At 43.4% G+C, this 23,954-nt stretch overlaps 1 protein-coding gene across 2 annotated transcripts in view; it reads left to right on the forward strand.

Moving 5' to 3' along the window:
• The first annotated feature begins 5,483 nt into the window (after positions 1-5,483).
• gpr37b (G protein-coupled receptor 37b) overlaps positions 5,484-23,954 on the forward strand; it is a 29,230-nt gene continuing 10,759 nt past the window's right edge. For both annotated transcript variants that reach the window (XM_017684882.2, XM_017684881.2), the window contains exon 1: positions 5,484-6,599. In XM_017684882.2, the coding sequence (XP_017540371.2) occupies positions 5,739-6,599 (861 nt within the window). In that variant the 5' untranslated portion in view covers positions 5,484-5,738. The remainder of the gene's footprint in view (positions 6,600-23,954) is intronic.

Genomic DNA, 23,954 nt, shown 5'->3' on the forward strand with positions numbered 1-23,954 from the left:
CGAGGCTTCAGCCAGTTTTCCGCACCTAGCTCCTGGTTTTCTCCCACTGGCAGGCGCTGCCAAGCTCCAGCGTCCAGCTCGGCTTAGAGGTCAAACTTTGGACTGTTGTAGTGAAGCTTTTGAGCCAAATACGCAGCATTTCCTCACGGCCAGTCTGAGTGCGTGTAGATCGGCTTTCCTCCTTTCAGGCCAGGTCTCAGAGCGACATGACACGAGTCAGATCTTGTCTTAATGGCCTGAGGTTTTTCATCTGTTCAAGGCAGGAGCTGCTAAACACGACCACAACATTGATCACACTGTTCGTGAGGAATCGTGAGAAGATCTCCTCATCAAATCACGTTTACTGTCACATCACAATTACACACGTGCGAAGGTGAGTGAGAATTATAGGTGTGTAGCTTGTAGTTTGTAAATATACAAAAAATATACGAGAAAAATATCAAAACAAAAATATATGCATATATACACACATATACACATCAATATACACCAGTATTGCACCATTCCAACATATCGTTTGTACAGTAATATAAGTTATGGAATAAAAGCTATGATATATATGGAAATGTTTCTGTTTCAGTTTGTGTGCAAATTTTAGGATGAATGGACCAAAGAAACGGCCCAAAACTGCTTGAGCAAAAATCTTGGTTCCATTAAACTTCACATTATAAGTAAAGTAGGTTTTTAAAGTAGGCTTTCAAGTTACTTCTGTCAACAGCGATATATATATATATATATATACACACACACACACACACACACACACACACACACACACACACACACTATATTGCCAAAAGTATTCGGTCGTCTGGCTTCACACACATATGAACTTGAGTGACGTCCCATTCTTAATCCATAGGGTTTAATATGATGTCGGCCCACCCTTTGCAGCTATAACAGCTTCAGCTCTTCTGGGAAGGCTTTCCACAAGGGTTAGGAGTGTTTATGGGAATTTTTTTACTGTTCTTCAGGAAGCACATTTGTGAGGTCAGACACTGATGTTGGATGAGAATGCTGTTCCCACAAAGTTGGAATTATCCAAAATAGTTCCTTTTACTGGAACTAAGGGGCACAGACAACTCCTGAAAACAACCCCACACCACTCGGCACAATGCAATCAGTACTGTTCTCCTGGCAACCGCCAAACCCAGACTCATCCATCGGATTTCCAGATGGAGAAGCGTGATTGGTCACTCCAGAGAACTCGTCTTCACTGCTCTAGAGTCCAGTGGCGGCGCTTTACTCCACTGCATTCCACGCTTTGCACTGCGCTTGGTGATGTAAGGCTTGGATGCAGCTGCTCGGCCATGGAAACCCATTCCATGAAGCTCTATCCACAAAAAGGTTCTATCCACAACATATTCTTCATCAATGTGAAGAACCCTTTGATGATGCAAAGACCCCATTAATCATGCAAAGGGTTTTTTGGGTGTTCATGTTTTTCTTCTGTACAGAAGAACCCTTGAAGAACCATCTTTAAACTGTGTAGACCATATATAAGAGTATAGTAGTGATATTAGTGGTAGTACAGTCTTAATGGTTACTCAAGGGTTCTTTAGTAAAATCAGTGGGTCTATATAGAACCATGAACACTCGAAGAACCATTTGTATGGTGAAATGGTTCTTCAGCGTGATTAAAAATGTGGTGTAGATGGTTCTATGTAGCACCGAAAAGGGTTCTTCCGTTGTAACAGTAGAAGAACCCTTTTAGATTGCATTGATGCAGATCTGTGTTGTTGTGTTTCAGTAACTGGTCTAGGCTGAGTGTGATTGGTGGGTGGGGAGTGTGTGTGTGTGTGTGTGTGTGTGTGTGTGTGTTGGGGGTGTCGGGTGTGCCGTGGGGGGGCGCTGTTGCTGATGGATGCGGACTGACGGATCGGGGTTGGTCGCGAGGGGAGTGAAGAGAGCAGCTCCGTCCTCCTCGCGCTGCTCGCGGCCCTGGTCTGCTCTGCGCAGCCCCTCCCCTCTCCGCTCTCACCGCCTGGAGCCCAGTACACACCTTATTTATAACCCACCCGTATTCCGGCAGACCACGCCCGCTGAGCTACGACTGGCTGGCAGTAGCCCGCCTGAGTAATTCCAGCCCACCTCCTGCTAGGATTGGTTAGTGGGCTTTAAATAACTTTATTAAGGAATTTTCTGATTAATATATAAAGAAACACACAGACTGAATTAATTACAGTCTTACTCAAAATTTCATCAGAAACACTGAATGTTAGTTATATTATGACTTTATTATAATTACTATAAAATATTTAATATGAAATGTTTACACAGCTCTCTGAGGAGTGAGTGAGTCTTGCAGTGGGATGTCTGGGTTTTAAAACCTCTCTAGCTCCTCCCAGAAGAAAGAGGAGGGGAAGGATGATCAGATGAATGAGAGGAATCTGTAAGTGCTGAGTTGCAGGTCCACAGCTCAAAACTGAGGAAGGTTTGGACATCAGACTTGTCTTGTCTGATTCACTCTATTCAGGATATTTGAGTTTTTGGCAACTTGTAGTAATAAACAATAGAAATAGAAGTAGTGTAGTAGTAGTAATATCACATGCAGCGGTAATAGCAGGAGTAATAGAAGTAGTATAAATTTTAGTAGTAGTAGAATTCATAGTTGAAAAATGAGCAGTTATAAGAGTCAAGCTAGTATATATATATATATATATATATATATATATATATATATATATATATATATATATATATATATAGTAATAATAGATGTGGTAGTAATAGTGTTAGTAGTGACAGAAATAACAATTGCCATGTAAAAGTAGTAATAGTAATAGTAATAGCAGTAGTAATAGCAGTAGTATTAGTAGTAGTAATAGTAGTAGTATTAGTAGTAGTATTAGTAGTAGTAATAGTAGTAGTATTAGTAGTTACAGCAGTTAAGGTAGTAGTAGTAATAGCAGTAGTAATAGTAGTAGTATTAGTAGTAGTATTAGTAGTAGTAATAGTAGTAGTATTAGTAGTAGTAGTTACAGCAGTTAAGGTAGTAGTAGTAATAGCAGTAGTAATAGTAGTAGTATTAGTAGTAGTATTAGTAGTAGTAATAGTAGTAGTATTAGTAGTTACAGCAGTTAAGGTAGTAGTAGTAATAGCAGTAGTAATAGTAGTAGTATTAGTAGTAGTATTAGTAGTAGTAATAGTAGTAGTATTAGTAGTTACAGCAGTTAAGGTAGTAGTAGTAATAGCAGTAGTAATAGTAGTAGTATTAGTAGTAGTAGTTACAGCAGTTAAGGTAGTAGTAGTAATAGTAATAGTGGCAGAAATAGTGTTAGTAGTATTGATAGTAGTACTAGTAGGAGTAATAGTAGATGTGTAGTACTAGTGTTATTAGTAACAGACATAGTAGTATCAGTAGTAAAGGCCGTAATATTAATAGTAATAGCAGTAAAAGAAGTAGTAGTTATATTAGTAAAGGTGGTAGTAATAGTAATTGTGGTGGTAATAGTGATAGTAATAGTGTTAATAGTAGTAGTGGTTGAAGTAATAATAGTAGAAGAGGTAGTACTGGTGTTATTGGTAACAGTAGTAGTAGTTTTAGCAGTAAAGGTATTAATAGTAATAATTGATGTGGTAGTAATAATATCAGTAGTAATGGAAGTAGTAGGTATATTAGTAAAGGTAGCAGTAGTAGTAGTAATCAGAGTAGCAGTAGTAATAGTAAGATGCTATACATGGTGTTATTAGTAACAGATTAATATTATTACTACCACATCTACTACTCTTAATACTAGCTTTAATAATATAACTACTATTTCTGTCTCTTCTAACACTATTACTACCACATCTACTGCTATTAACTACTATCACTACTACTACTAGTATTACTACTACTACCTCGGCTCTATACAGGCCCATCCTTTTTAAGAGAATACTACAATTACTAGCACAACTACTATTAGTACTGCTAACATTACTCCTACTACATATATGTTTATATGGTTCTACATGCGGGTTCCGCCCTGGTCGTGGAACACTGGACCAACTCTTTACCCTCTCCAGGATTCTCGAGGGTTCATGGGAGTTTGCCCAACCAGTCCACATGTGCTTTGTGGATTTGGAGAAGGCATTCGACTGTGTTCCCCGGGGTATTCTGTGGGAGGTGCTTCAGGAGTACAGGGTACATGGCTCTTTGCTACGAGCCATTCAGGCCCTGTACAAACAAAGCAGGAGCTTGGTTCGCATGGCCGGCAGTAAGTCAGACTTTTTCCCAGTGAGAGTTGGACTCCGTCAGGGCTGCCCTTTGTCACCGATTCTATTCATAATTTTTATGGATAGAATTTCTAGGCGCAGTCAGGGGATGGAGGGTGTCCGGTTTGGTGACCTCAGGGTCACATCGCTGCTGTTTGCAGATGATGTGGTCCTATTGGGGACATCAGGCCGTGAACTTCAGCTTTCACTGGATCGGTTTGCAGCCGAGTGTGAAGCGGCCGGGATGAGGATCAGTACCTCCAAATCCGAGGCCATGGTTCTCACGCGGGAAAGGGTGGAGAGCCCTCTCTGGGTCGGGGATGAGCTCTTGCCTCAAGTGGAGGAGTTTAAGTATCTCGGGGTCTTGTTCACGAGTGATGGTACAAGGGAGCGGGAGATTGACAGGCGGATTGGTGCTGGGTCAGCAGTGATGCGGGCTCTTTACCGGTCTGTTGTGGTAAAGAAAGAGCTGAGCCATAAGGCAAGGCTCTCGATTTACTGGTCGATCTATGTTCCCACCCTCACCTATGGTCATGAGCTTTGGGTAATGACCGAAAGAACGAGATCGCGAATACAAGCGGCTGAAATGAGTTTCCTCCGCAGGGTGGCTGGACTCTCCCTTAGAGATAGGGTGAGAAGTTCGGTCATCCGGGAGGGAATCGGAGTAGAGCCGCTGCTTCTTCACGTCGAGAGGAGCCAGTTGAAGTGGTTCGGGCATCTTGTTAGGATGCCTCCTGGACGCCTCCCTTGGGAGGTGTCACAGGCAAGTCCACCGGGGAGGAGACCCCGGGGAAGACCCAGGACACGCTGGCGTGACTATATCGCCCAGCTGGCCTGGGAGCGCCTCGGAATCCCTCCCAGGGAGCTAGTGGAAGTGGCTGGGGAAAGGGAGGTCTGGGCTTCATTGCTCAGGATGCTGCCCCCGCGACCCGAACCCCGGAGAAGCGGAAGATGATGGATGGATGGATGGATGGATGGTTCTACATAGCACCAAAAAGGGTTCTTCTGTTGGTTATGATGTCAAGCTTGAAACCAAGAACCCTATGAACATGTTCTCCATCGATCTGAAGATCCATCACACCATGTAAAGAACCATTTAAGCATGAATGTGTTCCTGGTTCTGTGCTGTGATGAGCAGCGAACAGGACTCGGGGAACCGTCGGCCAATCAGAGCGCAGGGGGCGGGGTTTCCGGAATACAGGTGGGAAAACAAAACGCGCCTCGACTCCGCCTCCGGTTTCCCACGAAGCTGGAGCGTAAGGAGCGGCGCTCCTCCTCCTCCTCCTCCTCCTCTCAGGGCGACTGAAGCTGCCGCACCCCGAGGAGCAGCAGACGGCATGCAGCCGTGGCCGGCGCTCCGCGCTCGCGCTCCCGGGCCCGTGCGCTTTTGAGCGAGATCGCGGCGTTGAACCTCAGTCGGCGGCGAGGCGTCGGCGCGCGCGCATGCGGACCTTTGCGGGGAAAGTTCGGTTCGACTCATCACCGCGGAGGATGCGGAGTGGAGCGGAGCGCACGCGCCGCGCGGGCGCTGATCTGATCTGATGGCTCGCGCCACCATGCGGCTCCTGCTCCTCCTCCCCGCGGCGCTCCTCTTGTTCTTCTACGCGGGCCGCGCGCTCGGAGGAGCCCGAGATGGACACGGGCTGTCCGGCGTCGCGCGCTCCAACGCCAGAGACGTGAACGCGAGCTACTCGGAGCCGAGGCGCCACGTGCGCGCGCACCTGGGGTCAGAGCTGGACTTGGATTGGCGCTCGAGGAGACACAGCAGGAGGAGAAAGCTGGACACCGCTGGACACGGCCACGGCCACGGTCGCTACATGGAGCTGAGGAACGAGAGGCGCAAGAGAGGAACGAAGGAGCACCACAAGAAGGGGTTAAAGATCTCCAGGCTGGGGCAGAACCGAGGGGTTCCTCTGGCAGCAGACGCCCGGAACCCGTCTTCTTCTTCACCTTCTTCCGCCCTTCTGGAACCCCTGCCCAAGCCCCTGGCCCTCACCTCCACGGACTTCCCCTTCGACCTGACCAGGCACGTCGAGTTTTACACCCAGCATGTGGACGACCCCTGGGACGCGACCCCCATGACCCCACCGTACCCCGAGGACGAGGAGAAGGAGTACTTCCCCAACCCCTTCTACCCCGTCACCAGCGAGACGTACGGCGCCTACGCCATCACCTGCTTCTCGCTGCTCATCTTCGTGGTGGGCGTGACGGCCAACGTGGCCATCATGTGCGTGGTCTGCCACAACTACTACATGAGGAGCATCTCCAACGCCCTCCTGGCCAACCTGGCCGTCTGGGACCTCGCCATGCTCCTGTTCTGCCTGCCGCTGGTCGTGTTCCACGAGCTGACCAAAACCTGGCTCCTGGGCCAGTTCACCTGTAAGGTTGTCCCTTACATCGAGGTAATTCCATCGAGTTCTGACATCCGAGAAACACCTGTGAATAAGTGATGATGCAGGGCTGGACCAGAGCTGCAGTTGTGATGATTGTCTGCTGCACGACTGCATCGATGAGATGTAAACAGAGCCATTCAGAGCGGTTTGGTGCAAAATGCTCCATTCTAGAGTCAGAGCCGTTCACAGTGGTGGTGATGGGAACCAGACGTCCGCCTCTTAAAGCTCCTCACAGAACTGGTTCTGAATATCTTTGCGTTTTGGCCTAAAACCTAAAAAATGTTTAAACTCCATTTGTGGTGAAGGGGTACACGCCGCGCACTGTGAGGCAAAATATGCTGCAAAAAATGATATTTTAGCAAAGTGAAAACATCCTAAATGTAGTCAACACATCACTGAAGAAACTTTACAGGAGAAGGAAAAAACCTACTTTACTTTTAATGGAAATCAATGGAACCAGAATTTTCTCCAAATCTTTTAAGGCTGTTTCTTTTTGTCCATTCATCATGAAATTTACACACAATGTAAAGAACAACATGTATATTCAAATTATGCCAGAAACTGAAAAACGTCAAAAATGGAGATACGAGGTTTTCTTCCGATATCGATATCTGTTATAAGTCATATCTTATAAAAGTGTCTTATTCCATTGACACATCATTCGAGAATTAATCCATTAATTAATTTGGAATAAAAACCTTTCATAACAAAAGGGATATTTTGGCAAAATATCTAACGGTGATCTTTTTGACCAATAGGTTGTGATTTGAACGGCGGTTGTTTATAATTGAGGTATAAATTGGAGATGGCCGCCAGTTATTTGTGGTTGTGATGTCACAGAAGTTCACAAGCTCCATGTTATTTGGTAAAATTTCCCCACTTAAAACTTGCATCATATCAACACTGTTGATAACAGACTGTAAGACTATGACAGAAGCTGCAGCTTCTTCTTTAAAAACGGAAAATGGTCTTGGAATCAGTTAAATAATCACAACAGTCTCACAAAGAGAAATCTTAGACATATGAACTACGTTCAAGATGTTTTCACTCGCTGAGACATCATTTTTTGCATTTTAGTCTCCGAAGAAAACTGATTATTCCAGATTTTCCACGATTTTCCATCATCAACATTCCATATAAGCTCAGAAGACTCGTGTAGGTTCTCTGGTAGTTCTGGATGGTAAATAAAGTGTCTGTATCTGTGTTGTAGTCATGGCGACGCCTGGTTCCCATCACCACCACTGTAGAGACGTCTGAACCGTCTCACACCAAACCCACTCTGAGTCGCTCTGTTTACACCTCACACACTAAAAAAACAGAAATTTTGAAAAATAAGTGTAATTTCCCGTTAATTTGGCAGCAGAGGCCTCATTTATAAAGAATGATTTCATTTAATTCTAAATTTGTTCTCTGCATTTGCATGAAGATCTATAGAAGCACAGTGCTCAGTGTTCAGTGATGCCTGGGTCGCGCTCGGACGTTAGGTGCATCTCCGCAAGCACTGGGCCGATAACCGATATTAACTGATGAATCGCGTTAGTTTAAATAAGCACTGATTTACAAAAGTGATCGATCGTTTATTCCTGTTCATGTTCCGCATGGATTTTTTATCACTTCACCTTCATCCGTTCTATTTGTACAATCATTCTAATCTACACGCTTAAAAACTTGCCTTATATAGAACAATGAACACTTAAAGAACCCTTTGCATGATTAATGCATTCTCTGCTTCATGAAAGGGTTCTGCGGATTGATGGAAAATGTGCTATAAATCATTAGGGTCTACATAGGTTCTTCAATTGTCAGGCTCGTTACAGTAGAAGAACCCTTTTGGGTGCTATATAGAACCCTTTCAAAAAGAACCGTTTCACCATGCAAAGAACCATGTAATCATGCAAAGGGTTCTGTATAGAACAAGTGTCTTTACAAAAGAAGATCCATCTTTTTTAACATTGTACACTATTATACATGGTTCTACATGGAACCCTTTAAAATGGTTTCCTATAGAACCAAAAAGGGTTTTTCTATTGTTATGAGATTGCATTCATAACAATAGCAGAACCCTTTTTGCTGCTATATAGAACCATCTACAACACAATCTCCGTCAAGAAAAACATTTTTGCCATGCAAAGAATTATTTAAGCATGCAAATGGTTCTTTGCATGTTCTACATAGAACCATTTTCCCTACTAAAGAACCCTTGAGGAACCATCTTTTGTAAGTGTGTATAAAGATTGCACTTATTTACAGGATCTACAAACAGAACATCTCCAACTAATGAGCTACAGACAGACTGGAGCCACTTGGAATGATTACAGCGTAGGTTTTGTCCAGAAGGAGGCGCCGGTTGGGCAATTTTTAGTTTTAAACCAAGCTAATTTGGAGAACCACTGGAAGTGAACAGTTTTTTACCCCGTCTGTTTTGAATATAGTTGTCTTTGTAAACAAGTGGTGGACGATATATATCGGTTTGTCTGATATTGGTTCGTAATGGTTAAAACTCTTTTTAAAACATGACGTACAAACAGCGACGAACTTCAGTGCTGACTCCTTCACCTCTTGTGTAGTGAGCTGCAGCCTGAGGTCAGTAGTCCAGATTGTTGTCAAACAAACTTGCCCACATGTCAAATCCTCTGTCTCTGTATCTTTGTGATGATCCAGCTCAGAAATCCAGTTCAAACCCTTCCTGAATCCGTAGAGCCGCCCTTTCCATTCCATTACATCACGAGATCCTACGAGACCCTCATCCGGAGTTATGAGCCTGTGAAGAGGGGCTGAGATACACGTCATCTGCCTCTCACCGTGTGGAGCTGCTGGATTCGTGTGTCCGTCTACATTCTGTGTGAAACTGACCGACGGACACTCAGGAGATCACTAAGGACTGACCGTCACACCAGAAACCCTTCATTCAGGCCACATCGGAGACTCGTGATTCGTAATTCCTTATGTCACTTTTCTGCGTGTAGGTTTGCAGGATGGTCAGCTTCATCCATTTCCAAGGAAGCTTCTATTATTTTCCTTGATATAAACACTCCAGCAGTGAAGAGCCGCGCTTTCTGTCCACAGCTGTCCTCTCCCCATCAAAAGTGATGCGCTAATTCATGTTACAAAATGAACCAATCACACAGCACCACGCCCAAGACCGCTGATTTCAGGAAGGCAGGAGTAAGCAGCCCTGGGTCAAGCAGAAAGCTCTATTGTGTAAACACTCAAAAAGGGCAGACTTTATTTGGATGGTCCCCTATAGATGCTCTACAGCTACTTAAATCATGAACAAACCTTCTGGTGATCCTCAGTTGATTATCAACAACAGTACGGTTCGAGTCAGGGTTAGGAGCAGATGGTTAGGTTTAGGATTAGAGACAGATTTAATAAACTCTTTCACATTCAAATTTAATGGATATTTAGTTGAATATTGCTGAAAGGCAGACTGAGCACTTACACAGCATCTACAGTCAAACAGGTAAGTAACATTCAACTTCAAGTTCAGAGGCATTTAATGACTATTCAGTGGATTGTTACTTAAATAAACACTCACCGGCCACGTACAATAAATTAGGTGTTCAATTGCATGTTAACACAAACAGCTAATCAGCCAATCACACGGCCGCAGCTCACTGCATTTAGGCCTGTAGAGGTGGTCAAGACGACTTGCTGAAGTGCAGACCGAGCATCAGAACGGGGAAGAAAGGGGATTTAAGGGGCTTTGAACGTGGCGTGGTTGTTGGTTCCAGACGGGCTGGTCTGAGTATTTCAGAAACTGCTGATCTGCTGGGATTTTCACACACAACCATCTCTAGGGTTTACAGAGAACGGTCCGAAAAAGAGGAAATATCCAGTGAGCGGTCAGTTGTGTGGACGAAAATGCCTTGTTGATGTGAGAGGTCAGAGGAGAATGGGCAGACTGGTTCCAGATGATAGAAAGGCAACAGGAACTCAAATAACCAACCAGAATCTCTGAGGAACGTTTCCAGCACCTTGTTGAAAGTGTAGCACGAAGAATTAAGACAGTTCTGAAGGTGAAAGGGGTCCAGCCTTTTACTAGCAAGGTGTACCTAATAAAGTGGCCGGTGAGTGTACAAGAATCCACAGGGGACGATCCCAATAAAGTGTTACCCTCAAAATTATGGCAGGCTCAGGAAAATTTACTTCACTTGTACTTATTAAGGTAGCACTGTCGCCTCACAGCAAGGAGGGCCTGGGTTCGATTCCCTGGCCGGGCGACCGGGGTCCTCTCTGTGTGGGGTCTGCATGTTCTCCCCGTGTCTGCGTGGGGTTCCTCCGGGTTCTCCGGTTTCCCCCCACAGTCCAGACATGCAGTCAGGCCTATTGGACATGGTACATTGCCCCTGGGTGTGAGTGACTGTCTGTGTCTGTCTGTCTGCCCTGCTTTGGACTGGCGACCTGTCCAGGGTGTGTATCCTGCCTTCTGCCTGATGACTGCTGGGATAGGCTCCAGCACCCCCCACAACCCAGAAGGATAAGCGGTTTTGTGTGTGTGTGTGTGTGTGTGTGTACTTATTAAAGTAGAAGCGAGAGGAAGACCGTCATGTGCTGCAACATTCTGAGGTAGAGTTCACACAAGCCCGCCATCACTCATATACTCATAAACTCGTCAGAACAGCTTGTTAATGTGAGCTTTACCGCCGTCTATCCTGCTATTTTTAAGCCTTTTAAAGTCTGAAGCATAAAGCATCCTCTACAGACCAGCTTCTGCTCCCACCATGGAGAACCTTCAAACCCTCTGTTATGACACAAACCGTCAGGTGGTCAAAACAGATCAAACGCTTACAGATTAAAAGACGTGATTGTGGTTCACCTTTGGGCTGAAAGAGTGCAGTCATAACAGGTCCGGGTCAAAACCCAGAGAGCTCGATGACCAAAACGGAAGGGACCTCAAGAGAGAATCCAGTAACCTGACCAAGCTCGTAAACGAAGAGATCAGTAAGGTTCAACAATCAAATCATAAAACGGCAAACACAGAAAGACGATGTTGGAAATACAGGGTGATGTAAAAGGATTCATCCGACTACAAAGCGATTTATTATATATGATTATATACCTCGTAAACCGTTACAGATCAGTGCAGTGAGCTGTAAACGGTTTAAATGAGCATGAAGTTTATTATGTAATTCTACAAGGTCTCAGTCTGAACCTCCTCCAGCTGTACGGACGACATCAACACCACAGTCAAGCTCATCCCAGACTGGACTGAGCGCGTCGGGTGTTGCTGCAAATCTTGGACATACAGTATTTATGAGAAAGCCACGCCCTTTTCCAAATGAAGTCCTTAATATAGTCCATCCAGTAGATGTCCCAACCCCTCGGGAAACAAAGTTTCCTAAATAATCTTATAATCTTCTTACAACGGCCTCATAATGAGAAATATGAGATATATTGACTGTATTTAAGGCACTTCCACTTACTAAGGTATCATTTCTTGCAGTGCACACCCAGAGCTCCCTGAGCTGTCTCATACGCTGCATGGACCTCCCGTCTCATCGCAGCATATATAACATGTTCGCGCTCAGCGTGACGCTTGCCGAGCAGAGCAGGCCGTGAAGTCTGAGTGAGGCACAGACTCAAATTTCCCTAATCAGGAGTTTCTGCTGGCGATTGTGAGGCCGCCGTCTCTTTGTACGACGGTGCTGAAGTGGAAACAAAGCCTCGGCTCTCTGTGTGTCTTTTCAATCTGCGAGAGGTTGTGGAGAATGAGTGGAGACTCAGGTTGCTTTTGTCAGTACGATGGGAGCTTTGTTGGCTGTAGCGGGGTGGAGGTGGGGGGTGGAGGTGGCCTCACCGCAGCATATATAATGTGCTTGTTTTGAATGGATGCCTGTTAATTTCTGAGCCGCAGCTACTTTAAACATGCTCAGTGCGTTCTGCGGGGTTGAGAGGTTTTGGAAATGAAGCACTAATTATAAAGCTGATTAACATCATTATATATATATATATATATATATATATATATATATATATATATATATATATATATATATATTTATATTTATATATTTATATATTTATATATTATATTATTGTTAATGAGATAATTGTACGTAATAAAATTATTAAGAACAAGTGAAAAATGTCTACAAATAAGGTAAATAATCTCAAATTAAGCTCACATCAATCTCAACAGGAGAAATATAAGATGAACTGACTATATGTAAGATATCTACTTTTGCAGTACAAAAACTCAATTATGCAGATTTTTTTAGTGCTGTTTATCTGATGTGGGCAATTTTGGCCTCTACCAGGTGTTCCAGGTGGTTGTTAGGAGGCACATTTTCTCTGAAGCTTCTAATCAGTTTTTGAACTGCAGGTTTGGAAAGCAGTTTTTTTTTTCCAATTTGACTTTCTTCTTCTTTATATATCAAATGTCTCCTGAAGAGATAATAATTCAGTGAAAATGAACTAAATGAAAGGTGGTCTCTGACTTTTGCACAGTACTGTATGTATGTGTGGCGGGTGGTCATGTTGGACTGTGTCTGTATATATGTGTGTGTGTGTGTGTGTGTGTGTGTGTGGACGCTGATCGGGAGTGACTGAATTTAGGTTAAGTGATGAGTGTGGTCGGTCCGCAGGGTGAATGTGTGAGAGCACTACACGAGGAGAGAACACCTCGGGCACAATTACTCACACACACACACACACACACACACACACACACACACACACACACACACGCATGCACACACGCACACACACACACACACACACACTCAGAGGCTGTGTTAGAAGTGGTCGAGGGCCGAGCTCAGAACATGGCTGTCTGCCAGCCTGCACTGTATTTAAAGAGCCCATATCCCACATTTCTCTTTTGCTTTTTCACTTGTGGTCCACTGGCAGGGTTTGTGTGGTTTTCTCTAACAAAAACGGTCATAATTCACTTTTACATCTATTTTCTGACCTCTCCTCATCTCTCAGAATTACACCAGCTGTGCCTTTAAGACTAACGCATGCAAATTACCTCTATCCTGATTGGCTGCCCTGATACTGCTCTTCGTTCAAAATAACAGTCCAGACTGAAACACATGTTGGTTTTTGTGACGTCACAAACACAGAATATTGCAGCTTAGTTTTCATATATGGAGTGCATGGTACTGAAACTCTAACAGTGCTTGCATGTTATGTTACTCTTTTTACTCCAAAAAGTGTGGAATACTCGGTTTTCCATGACATTAAGCCGGATTTTAAAGGAATACTCCAGTGTCTGTAGGGTACAGTTGTTTGGCACAGACAAAATAGAGAGATAATTGAGAAATGACAGTTATATCAGCGAGTAAAGCACCGTTTAACTACAGCTACAGTTCTGAAGAAGAACACTGAGAAGGTTGTAAGAACGTTCTTTAATGTTCTAAGTTATTCCCTTAAAATGATCCTAATTATTTCCTTATGAATTTCTTAACCCTTTAATGTCCTCACCAACAAAAAACGCTGTCCTATGTGGACCTGGACCTGTAATCGATAAACTATAGAGAATTATTTAATTTGGATGGGGTGGTCCTGTTTTAATCAGCGTAGCTTTTCTAGCCTTTACAGTAGCTTTAGTGACCGGGAGACTCACAGACCAATCACATGCGCTGTAAATATCACACGTGACGCTACTCAGCCAATCAGATCTGTGCATTATGATGAGCTCTGAGACTCGAGTCAGTGACACCACACAGGGGAGGGACGAGGAGAGAAACAGCAGTCAGAGAAGAAAGTGAGTCAGAGGGAAGTTATTCCACATGACGTGATCTAAAAAGAGGAAACTGACAGTAAATGTTGGTGAAATTTGACCGAACTGGACTTTATTTGACCTGATGTTCAGTAAATGTTGGTGAAATCTGACCGAACTGGACTTTATTTGATCTGATGTTCAGTAAATGTTGGTGAAATCCGACCGAACTGGACTTTATTTGATCTGATGTTCAGTAAATGTTGGTGAAATCCGACCGAACTGGACTTTATTTGATCTGATGTTCAGTAAATGTTGGTGAAATCTGACCGAACTGGACTTTATTTGATCTCATGTTCAGTAAATGTTGGTGAAATCTGACCGAACTGAACTTTATTTGATCCGATGTTCAGTAAATGCTGGTGAAATCTGACCGAACTGGACTTTATTTGATCCGATGTTCAGTAAATGTTGTTGAAATCTGACCGAACTGGACTTTATTTGATCTGATGTTCAGTAAATGTTGGTGAAATCCGACCGAACTGGACTTTATTTGATCTGATGTTCAGTAAATGTTGGTGAAATCTGACCGAACTGGACTTTATTTGATCTGATGTTCAGTAAATGGTGTTGAAATCTGACCGAACTGGACTTTATTTGATCTGATGTTCAGTAAATGTTGGTGAAATCTGACCGAACTGGACTTTATTTGATCTGATGTTCAGTAAATGGTGTTGAAATCTGACCGAACTGGACTTTATTTGATCTGACGTTCAGTAAATGTTGGTGAAATCTGACCGAACTGGACTTTATTTGATCTGATATTCAGTAAATGTTGGTGAAATCTGACCGAATTGGACTTTATTTGATCTGATGTTCAGTAAATGGTGTTGAAATCTGACCGAACTGGACTTTATTTGATCTGATGTTCAGTAAATGTTGTTGAAATCTGACCGAACTGGACTTTATTTGATCCGATGTTCAGTAAATGTTGAAATCTGACCGAACTGGACTTTATTTGATCCGATGTTCAGTAAATGTTGAAATCTGACCGAACTGGACTTTATTTGATCTGATGTTCAGTAAATGTTGTTGAAATCTGACCGAACTGGACTTTATTTGATCCGATGTTCAGTAAATGTTGAAATCTGACCGAACTGGACTTTATTTGATCTGCTGTTCAGTAAATGTTGGTGAAATCTGACCGAACTGGACTTTATTTGATCTGATGTTCAGTAAATGTTGAAATCTGACCGAACTGGACTTTATTTGATCTGATGATCAGTAAATGTTGTTGAAATCTGACCGAACTGGACTTTATTTGATCTGCTGTTCAGTAAATGTTGGTGAAATCTGACCGAACTGGACTTTATTTGATCTGATGTTCAGTAAATGTTGTTGAAATCTGACCGAACTGGACTTTATTTGATCCGATGTTCAGTAAATGTTGAAATCTGACTGAACTGGACTTTATTTGATCTGCTGTTCAGTAAATGTTGGTGAAATCTGACCGAACTGGACTTTATTTGATCTGATGTTCAGTAAATGTTGTTGAAATCTGACCGAACTGGACTTTATTTGATCTGATGTTCAGTAAATGTTGGTGAAATCTGATCGAACTGGACTTTATTTGATCTGATGTTCAGTAAATGTTGTTGAAATCTGACCAAACTGGACTTTATTTTCTCTAACTGGACCTTTTAATTTACATTAAAGACCCCTGGTCTATAGATCATGTATCATATTTTCAGCTATCAGTATGCATGACTTAATCAGTATGTCTGTGATGTACGTTAACATCATGGTCGGCTGTACTTCCGAGTGGAAAACTTGATTCCGATCAGCATGGAAGCAGCTAAATTTACAGCATTACCACAAAACGTTGGGTTTGAGGTTTTAGGGTCAAATGTACCAAATTACATTAATGGATTTTACTGTGTTTTTCTCATTTTCCCACTTTTTAAAGCAGATAGAGCTGCTGTACGAAGTTTTAACCCCACTTAGATTTACAATTAGCGAATTCTTACTCTTCCAGTTGACGACCAAGTCACTCAGCACTCTTACACGACCAATAAGAGCACCAGAAAGTCAACTCGGATGGTTTGTTAACGTGTTTATTTTAGAATGATCATTTTGTAAAATGTTTATTATGTGACGATGTGAGCCAGTTGAGAAGCTAATGCTTCTAGTATTCATGCTGGGAGCTCATAGTTTCACACTCGACAGAGAAACTGAAGCTTTCTTTGATGATCTTTTGTAAATGAGAGTCAAAACAGTGCAGCGCATTTCATATCAGCCTAGAGGTTAAGCAAGATGGCTAAATTAAAAGAGCTGAGATAAAATGACCATTAGACTGTGAGTGGTGGTTGTTCTACATGGGGCCAGCTGTCTCTAAAGCACATGGTGATTGAACTTGGTATAGTGGGTTGGCATGGTAGTGGTGCAGTGGGTAACACCTCTGCCTTCTACCCTGTACACTGGGCTTCCACCCCCGCCTGAGTAAACACCCTACACTATACCAATAAGAGCCCTTGGGCAAGACTCCCAACACTGCCTTCACCTCCCTGTTAAAAAAAAAAGAAAAAGATCAAATTGTAAGTCGCTCTGGATAAGAGTGTCTGCCAAATGACGCAAATGTAGGACTAGAAGCGGAAGGTCAGTTGGTTCGTGTTTCGGCCAGCTGTTGTTTTTGATGGTATCGCTGGCACATGTTCATGATAAATTAAGAGCAGCTTCAGCTAAATAACTCAGGATTAGGACAAAATCCCTTTGTACAGTGCAACAAATGGTCTCTTGTCAACTATAATTATCTTAAATATAGTCGATAAATATAATATTTCTCCTGTTGAGATTGATTCAAAATAAGATTATTGAAATTAATATTATTTCACTTATTTCTAGGGATTTTTTCTTGTATTAAGCAAATATATTAAGTTAAATTATCTCACTGTACTGGCAGAAAATGTTTCCGGTTTCAAACAAATAAAAACATTTGTTAAAAGAAGCAATTTTACTTAATAAAATGACTTAAAACAAGCACAAAATGCCTAGTATGTGAAATAATCTTAATTTAAAACTAAACAGGAGAAATGTTAGTTTTTTTACTGTATTTACAGTCAATAAATCTACTTGACAAGAGACCATTTTTTGCAGTGCAGCAGTGCAGCGCTACCTGTGTTTTCCATCCTAAAGTAAGTTCTTTGTGGCTGCAGTGTAACACTGATTTGTCTTATCAAAAGCTCTTATGATGAAAAAATTACTATTGTGCGACAAAAACAGTTTTCTGGGTAAATCTGGAGAAACATCTGTTTGATTACTCTCAAATCCCACAGATGGTGTCGCTGTAGGAGAATGAGACAATGGTCTAAAGTACATTCCACAGGAACCTGTTTAACTACATAAAATAGCCATGTTACACTACTGCCCTACTTCCCTAGAGGTCATTCTCTTGGTTTGGTCTTAATCTCTCCTCTAAAGGTTCTTCATAGAACAGGATCCTCAGATGTTTCATATCTAAACTACTTTCCAAACCCACTGCAGCAGCTTCAGCAGCTGGAAACTCTCTGACGCCGTTTCACACGAGTCTCCGATGTGGACTGAATGAAGAATGAAGGGTTTCCGGCGTGACGGTCAGTCCTTAGTGATCTCCTGAGTGTCCATCGGTCAGTTTTACTCAGAATGTAGACGGACACACGAATCCAGCAGCTCCACACGGTGAGAGGCAGATGACGTGTATCTCAGCCACTCTTCACAGGCTCATAACTCCGGATGCGAGTCTCATATGATCCCGTGATGAGATTTTGAACTGGATTTTGGTGTCACTAGGGTGGAACCGTCAAGGCTCCATCTCAGTGCCTTTAGTCAGGCAACATAACTGAACCTTAATCCACTGAAATGATCTGTTCTAAGCTGGACTGACTCCACACACCCCGCCTCGCCTCGCCTCCAGGCTTTTATTCTACTGCTCTGTTTTAAAACATTCGGTTATGAAAAGGAACAAATACCAACTTTTCACCTGGAGAACCTGATTTAAAGTTCACAATCAGACCTTAGAACCACTGTAGAACCTTTGAGGGAACATTTACACTGTTTGTACCTTGATGAATGAAAAATGTTCTTGCACAGAACCTTCATTTCTAACAGTGTATAGATTCATAGAATATGGTGCACAAGTGCTTTCGTGGATCCCACAGGGTTAATACCAATGACTTTACTTCCATAGGCAGTTGGGATCCGACCGACTAGGGCTCCTAAGAGAAGGAGTTTCTTATGGGGCCTAAAAAGTTTGCTTCGGTGTTTTAAACTTTTGAAGTGTCAAATCTAAATGCATATTGACCGAAGCATACTTCAGGCCAGTCCCCGGGTCTCCCCGATGAGAAGACAGCTCAGTGCAAGGCTGCTCATGCTCAGGGGCTCTAGAGCCCACCCCTGCCACTGACCGAGACTTGGTCAAGTGCAGCTTGAGAAAGCAGCACGTGGTCATTTATCTGAGACCAGAAGAGGAGCTGCCAGAACAGACTGAGTGAGTCACGGTGTTCACAGAGCAGAGCGTCCCTGCAGATTAGATTAAACCTGGCACTCACATCAGCTCTCATACACATCCTCTCTCTTCTCCCCTCGTGCAGACAGCTTGTGGGCTGGAGGGGGGTTCAGTTTTGGATCAGTGCACTTCTCGCACGGCCAAACGCAGCTCATGCCAAACTTCTTTGGCGACTAAGTTGGTTTAAAATACAGCTTCCTACCAGAACTCCGGTTCTGTATGAAAGTTTTATGTGTGACAAATCAGGCAGCAAGGAAGGATGAGACGCCTCGGGTGTTTTGTCAGCTGGGACTGAACCGGTGTATCAACCAGCACTTACACTCAACTTGAGGTTACACAGTTCACAGCGAAATTCAGCGATCAAGGCCTGACATGCCCGCATTCCAGGCAAGGAGCGAGGACTGCACTGCATTTAAAACTGAAGGCTGCAGAAAGGAGCCAACCTATGTGCCCAGGGTTCTATATTCCCAAGGTTCCACGTTACCAGGGGTTCGTTTTCCCAGGTCTCTGTATTACCAGGTTTATTTGTTTCCACTGTCATGATTCCAGTGCCCTATATTTCCAATGTTCCCAAAGTCCCATGTTCCCAGGGCCCTATTTCGCCAGGGTTCTATTTTCCCAGGGCCTTATGTTTACAGGGTTATATGTTCCCAAGGCCCTATGTTACCAGGGTTCAATGTTCCTAAGGTTCTATTTACCCAGGTCTGTATGTTCCCAGAGTCATATTTTTTTCAGGGGTACTATTTTTTCCATTGCCATACGTTCCCAGGGTTCTATTTTCAAACAGCCCTGTGTTTCCAGGGATCTATTCTGCCAGGGCCATACATTCGCAGGGTTCTGTTTTTGAAGGGCCCTGTGTTTCCAGGGTCCTATTCTCCCAGGGCCATACGTTCCCAGGGTTCTGTTTTTGAAGGGCCCTGTGTTTCCAGGGTCCTATTCTCCCAGGGCCATACGTTCCCAGGGTTCTGTTTTTGAAGGGCCCTGTGTTTCATGGTCCTATTCTCCCAGGGACATACGTTCCCAGGGTTCTGTTTTTGAAGGGCCCTGTGTTTCATGGTCCTATTTTTCCAGGGCCATACGTTCCCAGGGTTCTGTTTTTGAAGGGCCCTGTGTTTCATGGTCCTATTTTTCCAGGGCCATATGTTCCCAGGGTTCTGTTTTTAAAGGGCCCTGTGTTTCATGGTCCTATTTTTCCAGGGTCATACGTTCCCAGGGTTCTGTTTTTGAAGGGCCCTGTGTTTCATGGTCCTATTCTCCCAGGGCCATACGTTCCCAGAGTTCTGTTTTTGAAGGGCCCTGTGTTTCATGGTCCTATTTTTCCAGGGCCATACGTTCCCAGGGTTCTGTTTTTGAAGGGCCCTGTGTTTCATGGTCCTATTTTTCCAGGGCCATATGTTCCCAGGGTTCTGTTTTTAAAGGGCCCTGTGTTTCATGGTCCTATTTTTCCAGGGTCATACGTTCCCAGGGTTCTGTTTTTGAAGGGCCCTGTGTTTCATGGTCCTATTCTCCCAGGGCCATACGTTCCCAGAGTTCTGTTTTTGAAGGGCCCTGTGTTTCATGGTCCTATTTTTCCAGGGCCATACGTTCCCAGGGTTCTGTTTTTGAAGGGCCATACGTTCCCAGGGTTCTGTTTTTGAAGGGCCCTGTGTTTCATGGTCCTATTCTCCCAGGGCCATACGTTCCCAGGGTTCTGTTTTTAAAGGGCCCTGTGTTTCCAGGGTCCTATTTTCCCAGGGCCATACGTTCCCAGGGTTCTGTTTTTGAAGGGCCCTGTGTTTCAGGGTCCTATTCTCCGAGGGCCACACATTCCCAGGGTTCTGTATTTGAAGGGCCCTGTGTTTCAGGGTCCTATTCTCCGAGGGCCATACATTCCCAGGGTTCTGTATTTGAAGGGCCCTGTGTTTCAGGGTCCTATTCTCCGAGGGCCACACATTCCCAGGGTTCTGTATTTGAAGGGCCCTGTGTTTCAGGGTCCTATTCTCCGAGGGCCATACATTCTGTTCTTGAAGAGTTTTTGGGGGAATTCACAGCTGTGCTAAAGTACGTTAGTAAGTTCTCACTTAGTGGTTACAGTGAGAAGGTGGTTGCTATGGTGCTGGTAGGTGTGCAATACAATTTACCAAGGCTGTGGTGTCTTAGGCCATTGCTATATGGTTACTAGGGTGTCTCTAGGTGTTAGCAACCACCTGAAACAGTATGGCAAAGTTATTGCTAGTGCAATTCTATTGCGGTGCACAAGCGTTTGACCACCCACCTGCATTCCTATGGGAAAAAATCAGACTTTAAACAATTGCTACATGGAAACTGTACACCCAGTCATAAAGCTGCATAGAAGCTTTTTTATTCGGTGCAGATATCTCGAACGCTGTGGGGCGAGTTGATTGGCAAATAGCCAGCAGAAAAATAAGCATAAGAAGAAGAAGGTAAACAGACATCAATACTGTTATTGATACCAGTGCTGTACAAAGCACAATCATTAATAAGCGAAGTTGTTTTCCACCAAACATTCTACAGGGGTGTAATTCTGCTCCCGCTAAAAAAGATCTAATTCAGGGAACATTAAGATGGACTGTGAGTGCATACTGTGGGCACACCGAGGTTCATTATGCACTGTGTATTCTCCCAGAGATCCTGAGAGCTGAAATAGTGTTATTGTGTTGGTAAATATGATTTCACCTTCGTGTTTGAGGCCTGCGTCTGTGTATAGCTGCTAGGGCTGCTGCTGCTGTTAAAGCGATTCTCCCAATAACACTAGATTTGACATATTTTAGGGGAGAAGCTCACTTTATGTTTTTCCATGCACACAATCCATAAACTGTTTAGGCTGCCAGGTTCGTACATGACACCACCACGTCAGTGTTACTGCAGTGCTGAGAACCACCCAAACAGTACCTGCTCTGTGAGGGTCCATGGGGGTCCTGACCACTGAAGAACAGGGTAACAGAGTATCAGAGAAACAGATGGACTCCAGTCTGTAACTGTAGAACTACAGAGTGCAGCTATACGGTCAGTGGAGCTGATAAGATGGACAGTGAGTGTAGAAACAAGGAGGTGGTCAAAAATATTTCTCATTGTAAGGCAGTTGTAAGACTATTATTAATAAGTTTATTTCACCTGGTTTTAGTTCTTACTTGTTTTAATAATGTTCTTATAAAACTGTATTGTTCTTGCTTTGGGAAATATTGAAGCTAATTTTGCAAATTTTAAGGAAATGCTGCTTAAAAGAGGTAAAATGAGTTGCCAATAGGATAAGACACTTTCATGTGATACAGTTACTTAAAAAAAGTAAAAATGTCTAGAAATAAGTGAAACAATCTAACCACAGTACTATTGTCAGTAGTATTTACGATGGATTGACAGTGTAATCAGGCGAATTTATATTGTAAACAGTCACAGAGGCGGATTGTAATGCTGTACTTTCATTCCTGCACACAAAATAATATCATTTGAACAGGCGAGGGACGGAACAGTGCTGTAAATCCAACCATGGCTTTCGGTCGCACCTGCAATTGATGTAATGAAGGGAGAGCTTGAGGTTGAAACCCAGCCTCTTCACCAACAGCCAAGACAAATCAGGTTGTCCAGCCGTGTATAAACTCAGAGAAGGTTTGGATCTAAATCCACTTTACGACACAGCCGCAGATTTATTCCTCGTATATCTTGCTGGCCGTTGGCTCCCACAGCGAAGCCCTTTATCAGGAGGATTTATGCATCAGTCTGCTTCATATAAAACATCATAACAGTAATGGCCTTTGTCTGGAGCCCACTCATGCGCTTCCTTACTGTAATCCCATTTGTCAACAGACAAGAGCTATAGCCATCCCTCTCTGCCCCACCATAGCCACCCCAGGCCACCCTGCCTCAGAGCGGCCGCTAAAGGCAGATTAATAACCGCTGCCTCTGTCAGGCTGAAGGAGCTCTTAATCAGGGGTTTAATGGAGCATTATTAAAGCCAATAATGGAGAGAGGCTCATCACCTGCTGCTAGGAAACCTGTACGGCCCCTAAATACCACTGACAGTAGAGACTGGATGTGTAAGGCAGTGAGGGGTCACCAAAGATCGCCCACTATGGCCATAACTAGCATGAGCCCTGCCAAAAATGACACCCTGGCAAGAGAAATTACCTGAAATCTAGGTTATATATCGAATATATTATCATACATTGTCATTGTGAGATTGGATAAAATTCTTAACATTTTTTCAATGGGTTTTTTCCTTCTTTTAAGTGATTTTAGAGCGTGAAAATCTTTATATTGGCCGAAAATTCAAGAATAATTCTTACAACGAGCAGATGTTATGTTATCTGCCAATACAGTGGGATACTTTGACTTAAACAGGGATAACAATTAACAATCAAGAATGAGAAATATTAGGTATATCAACTTGTTTTAAGATAATTTCACTTGAATAGGATCTTATATCCGTGAGGACACACTGGTAACACTGCTGTGTTCGTCTCTGCATGAGATGATACTACTGTCCAGATGCAGCACACATACTACAGAACAAGGTTTCCCCACAATTGAGCCGTGAAGCGCCCTTTGGGGTCCTCGGGCCTTTACTGAGGGGTCTTCAGTGGGCCGGTGATGACATGTTGGTTGTCTCATAAAAATCAGTGAAGACTTAATAAAAAGAAGGAAACAAAACGTTTTCAAACAGTAAAATATACTAAAACAAGACCTGCAATAGTGGCACATATCGTCTATACTAAAGCGTGACTTGTCACGTTTCCACTGCTCCAGAGCAGTGGTGGTGCTTTACACCCCTCCAGCCGACACTTGGCATTGCGCATAGTGATCTTAGGCTTCTGTGCAGCTGCTCAGCCATAGAAACCCATTTCATGAAGGTCCTGATGCCCAGTTCCTGTACCGATGATGCTTCTAGAGGCAGCTTGGAACTCTGTAGTAATGTAACTAGATGCTTCCATTTCATAATAACAACACTGACAGTTGTCTGGGGCAGATCTAGCAGGACAGAAATTTCACACACTGACTTGTGTCAGAGGTGGCATCCTATGACAATGCCATGTTTAAAGTCTCTGAGCTCTTCACATCGACCCTCTACCACCAGTGTTTGTCTATGGAGACTGCATGGCTATGTGCTTGATTTTATACACCTGTTAGTAATGAGTGTGGCTGAAACACCTGACCTCAATTA

The sequence above is a fragment of the Pygocentrus nattereri genome, chromosome 1 (assembly GCF_015220715.1).
Source record: "Pygocentrus nattereri isolate fPygNat1 chromosome 1, fPygNat1.pri, whole genome shotgun sequence".
Lineage (NCBI taxonomy): Eukaryota > Metazoa > Chordata > Actinopteri > Characiformes > Serrasalmidae > Pygocentrus > Pygocentrus nattereri.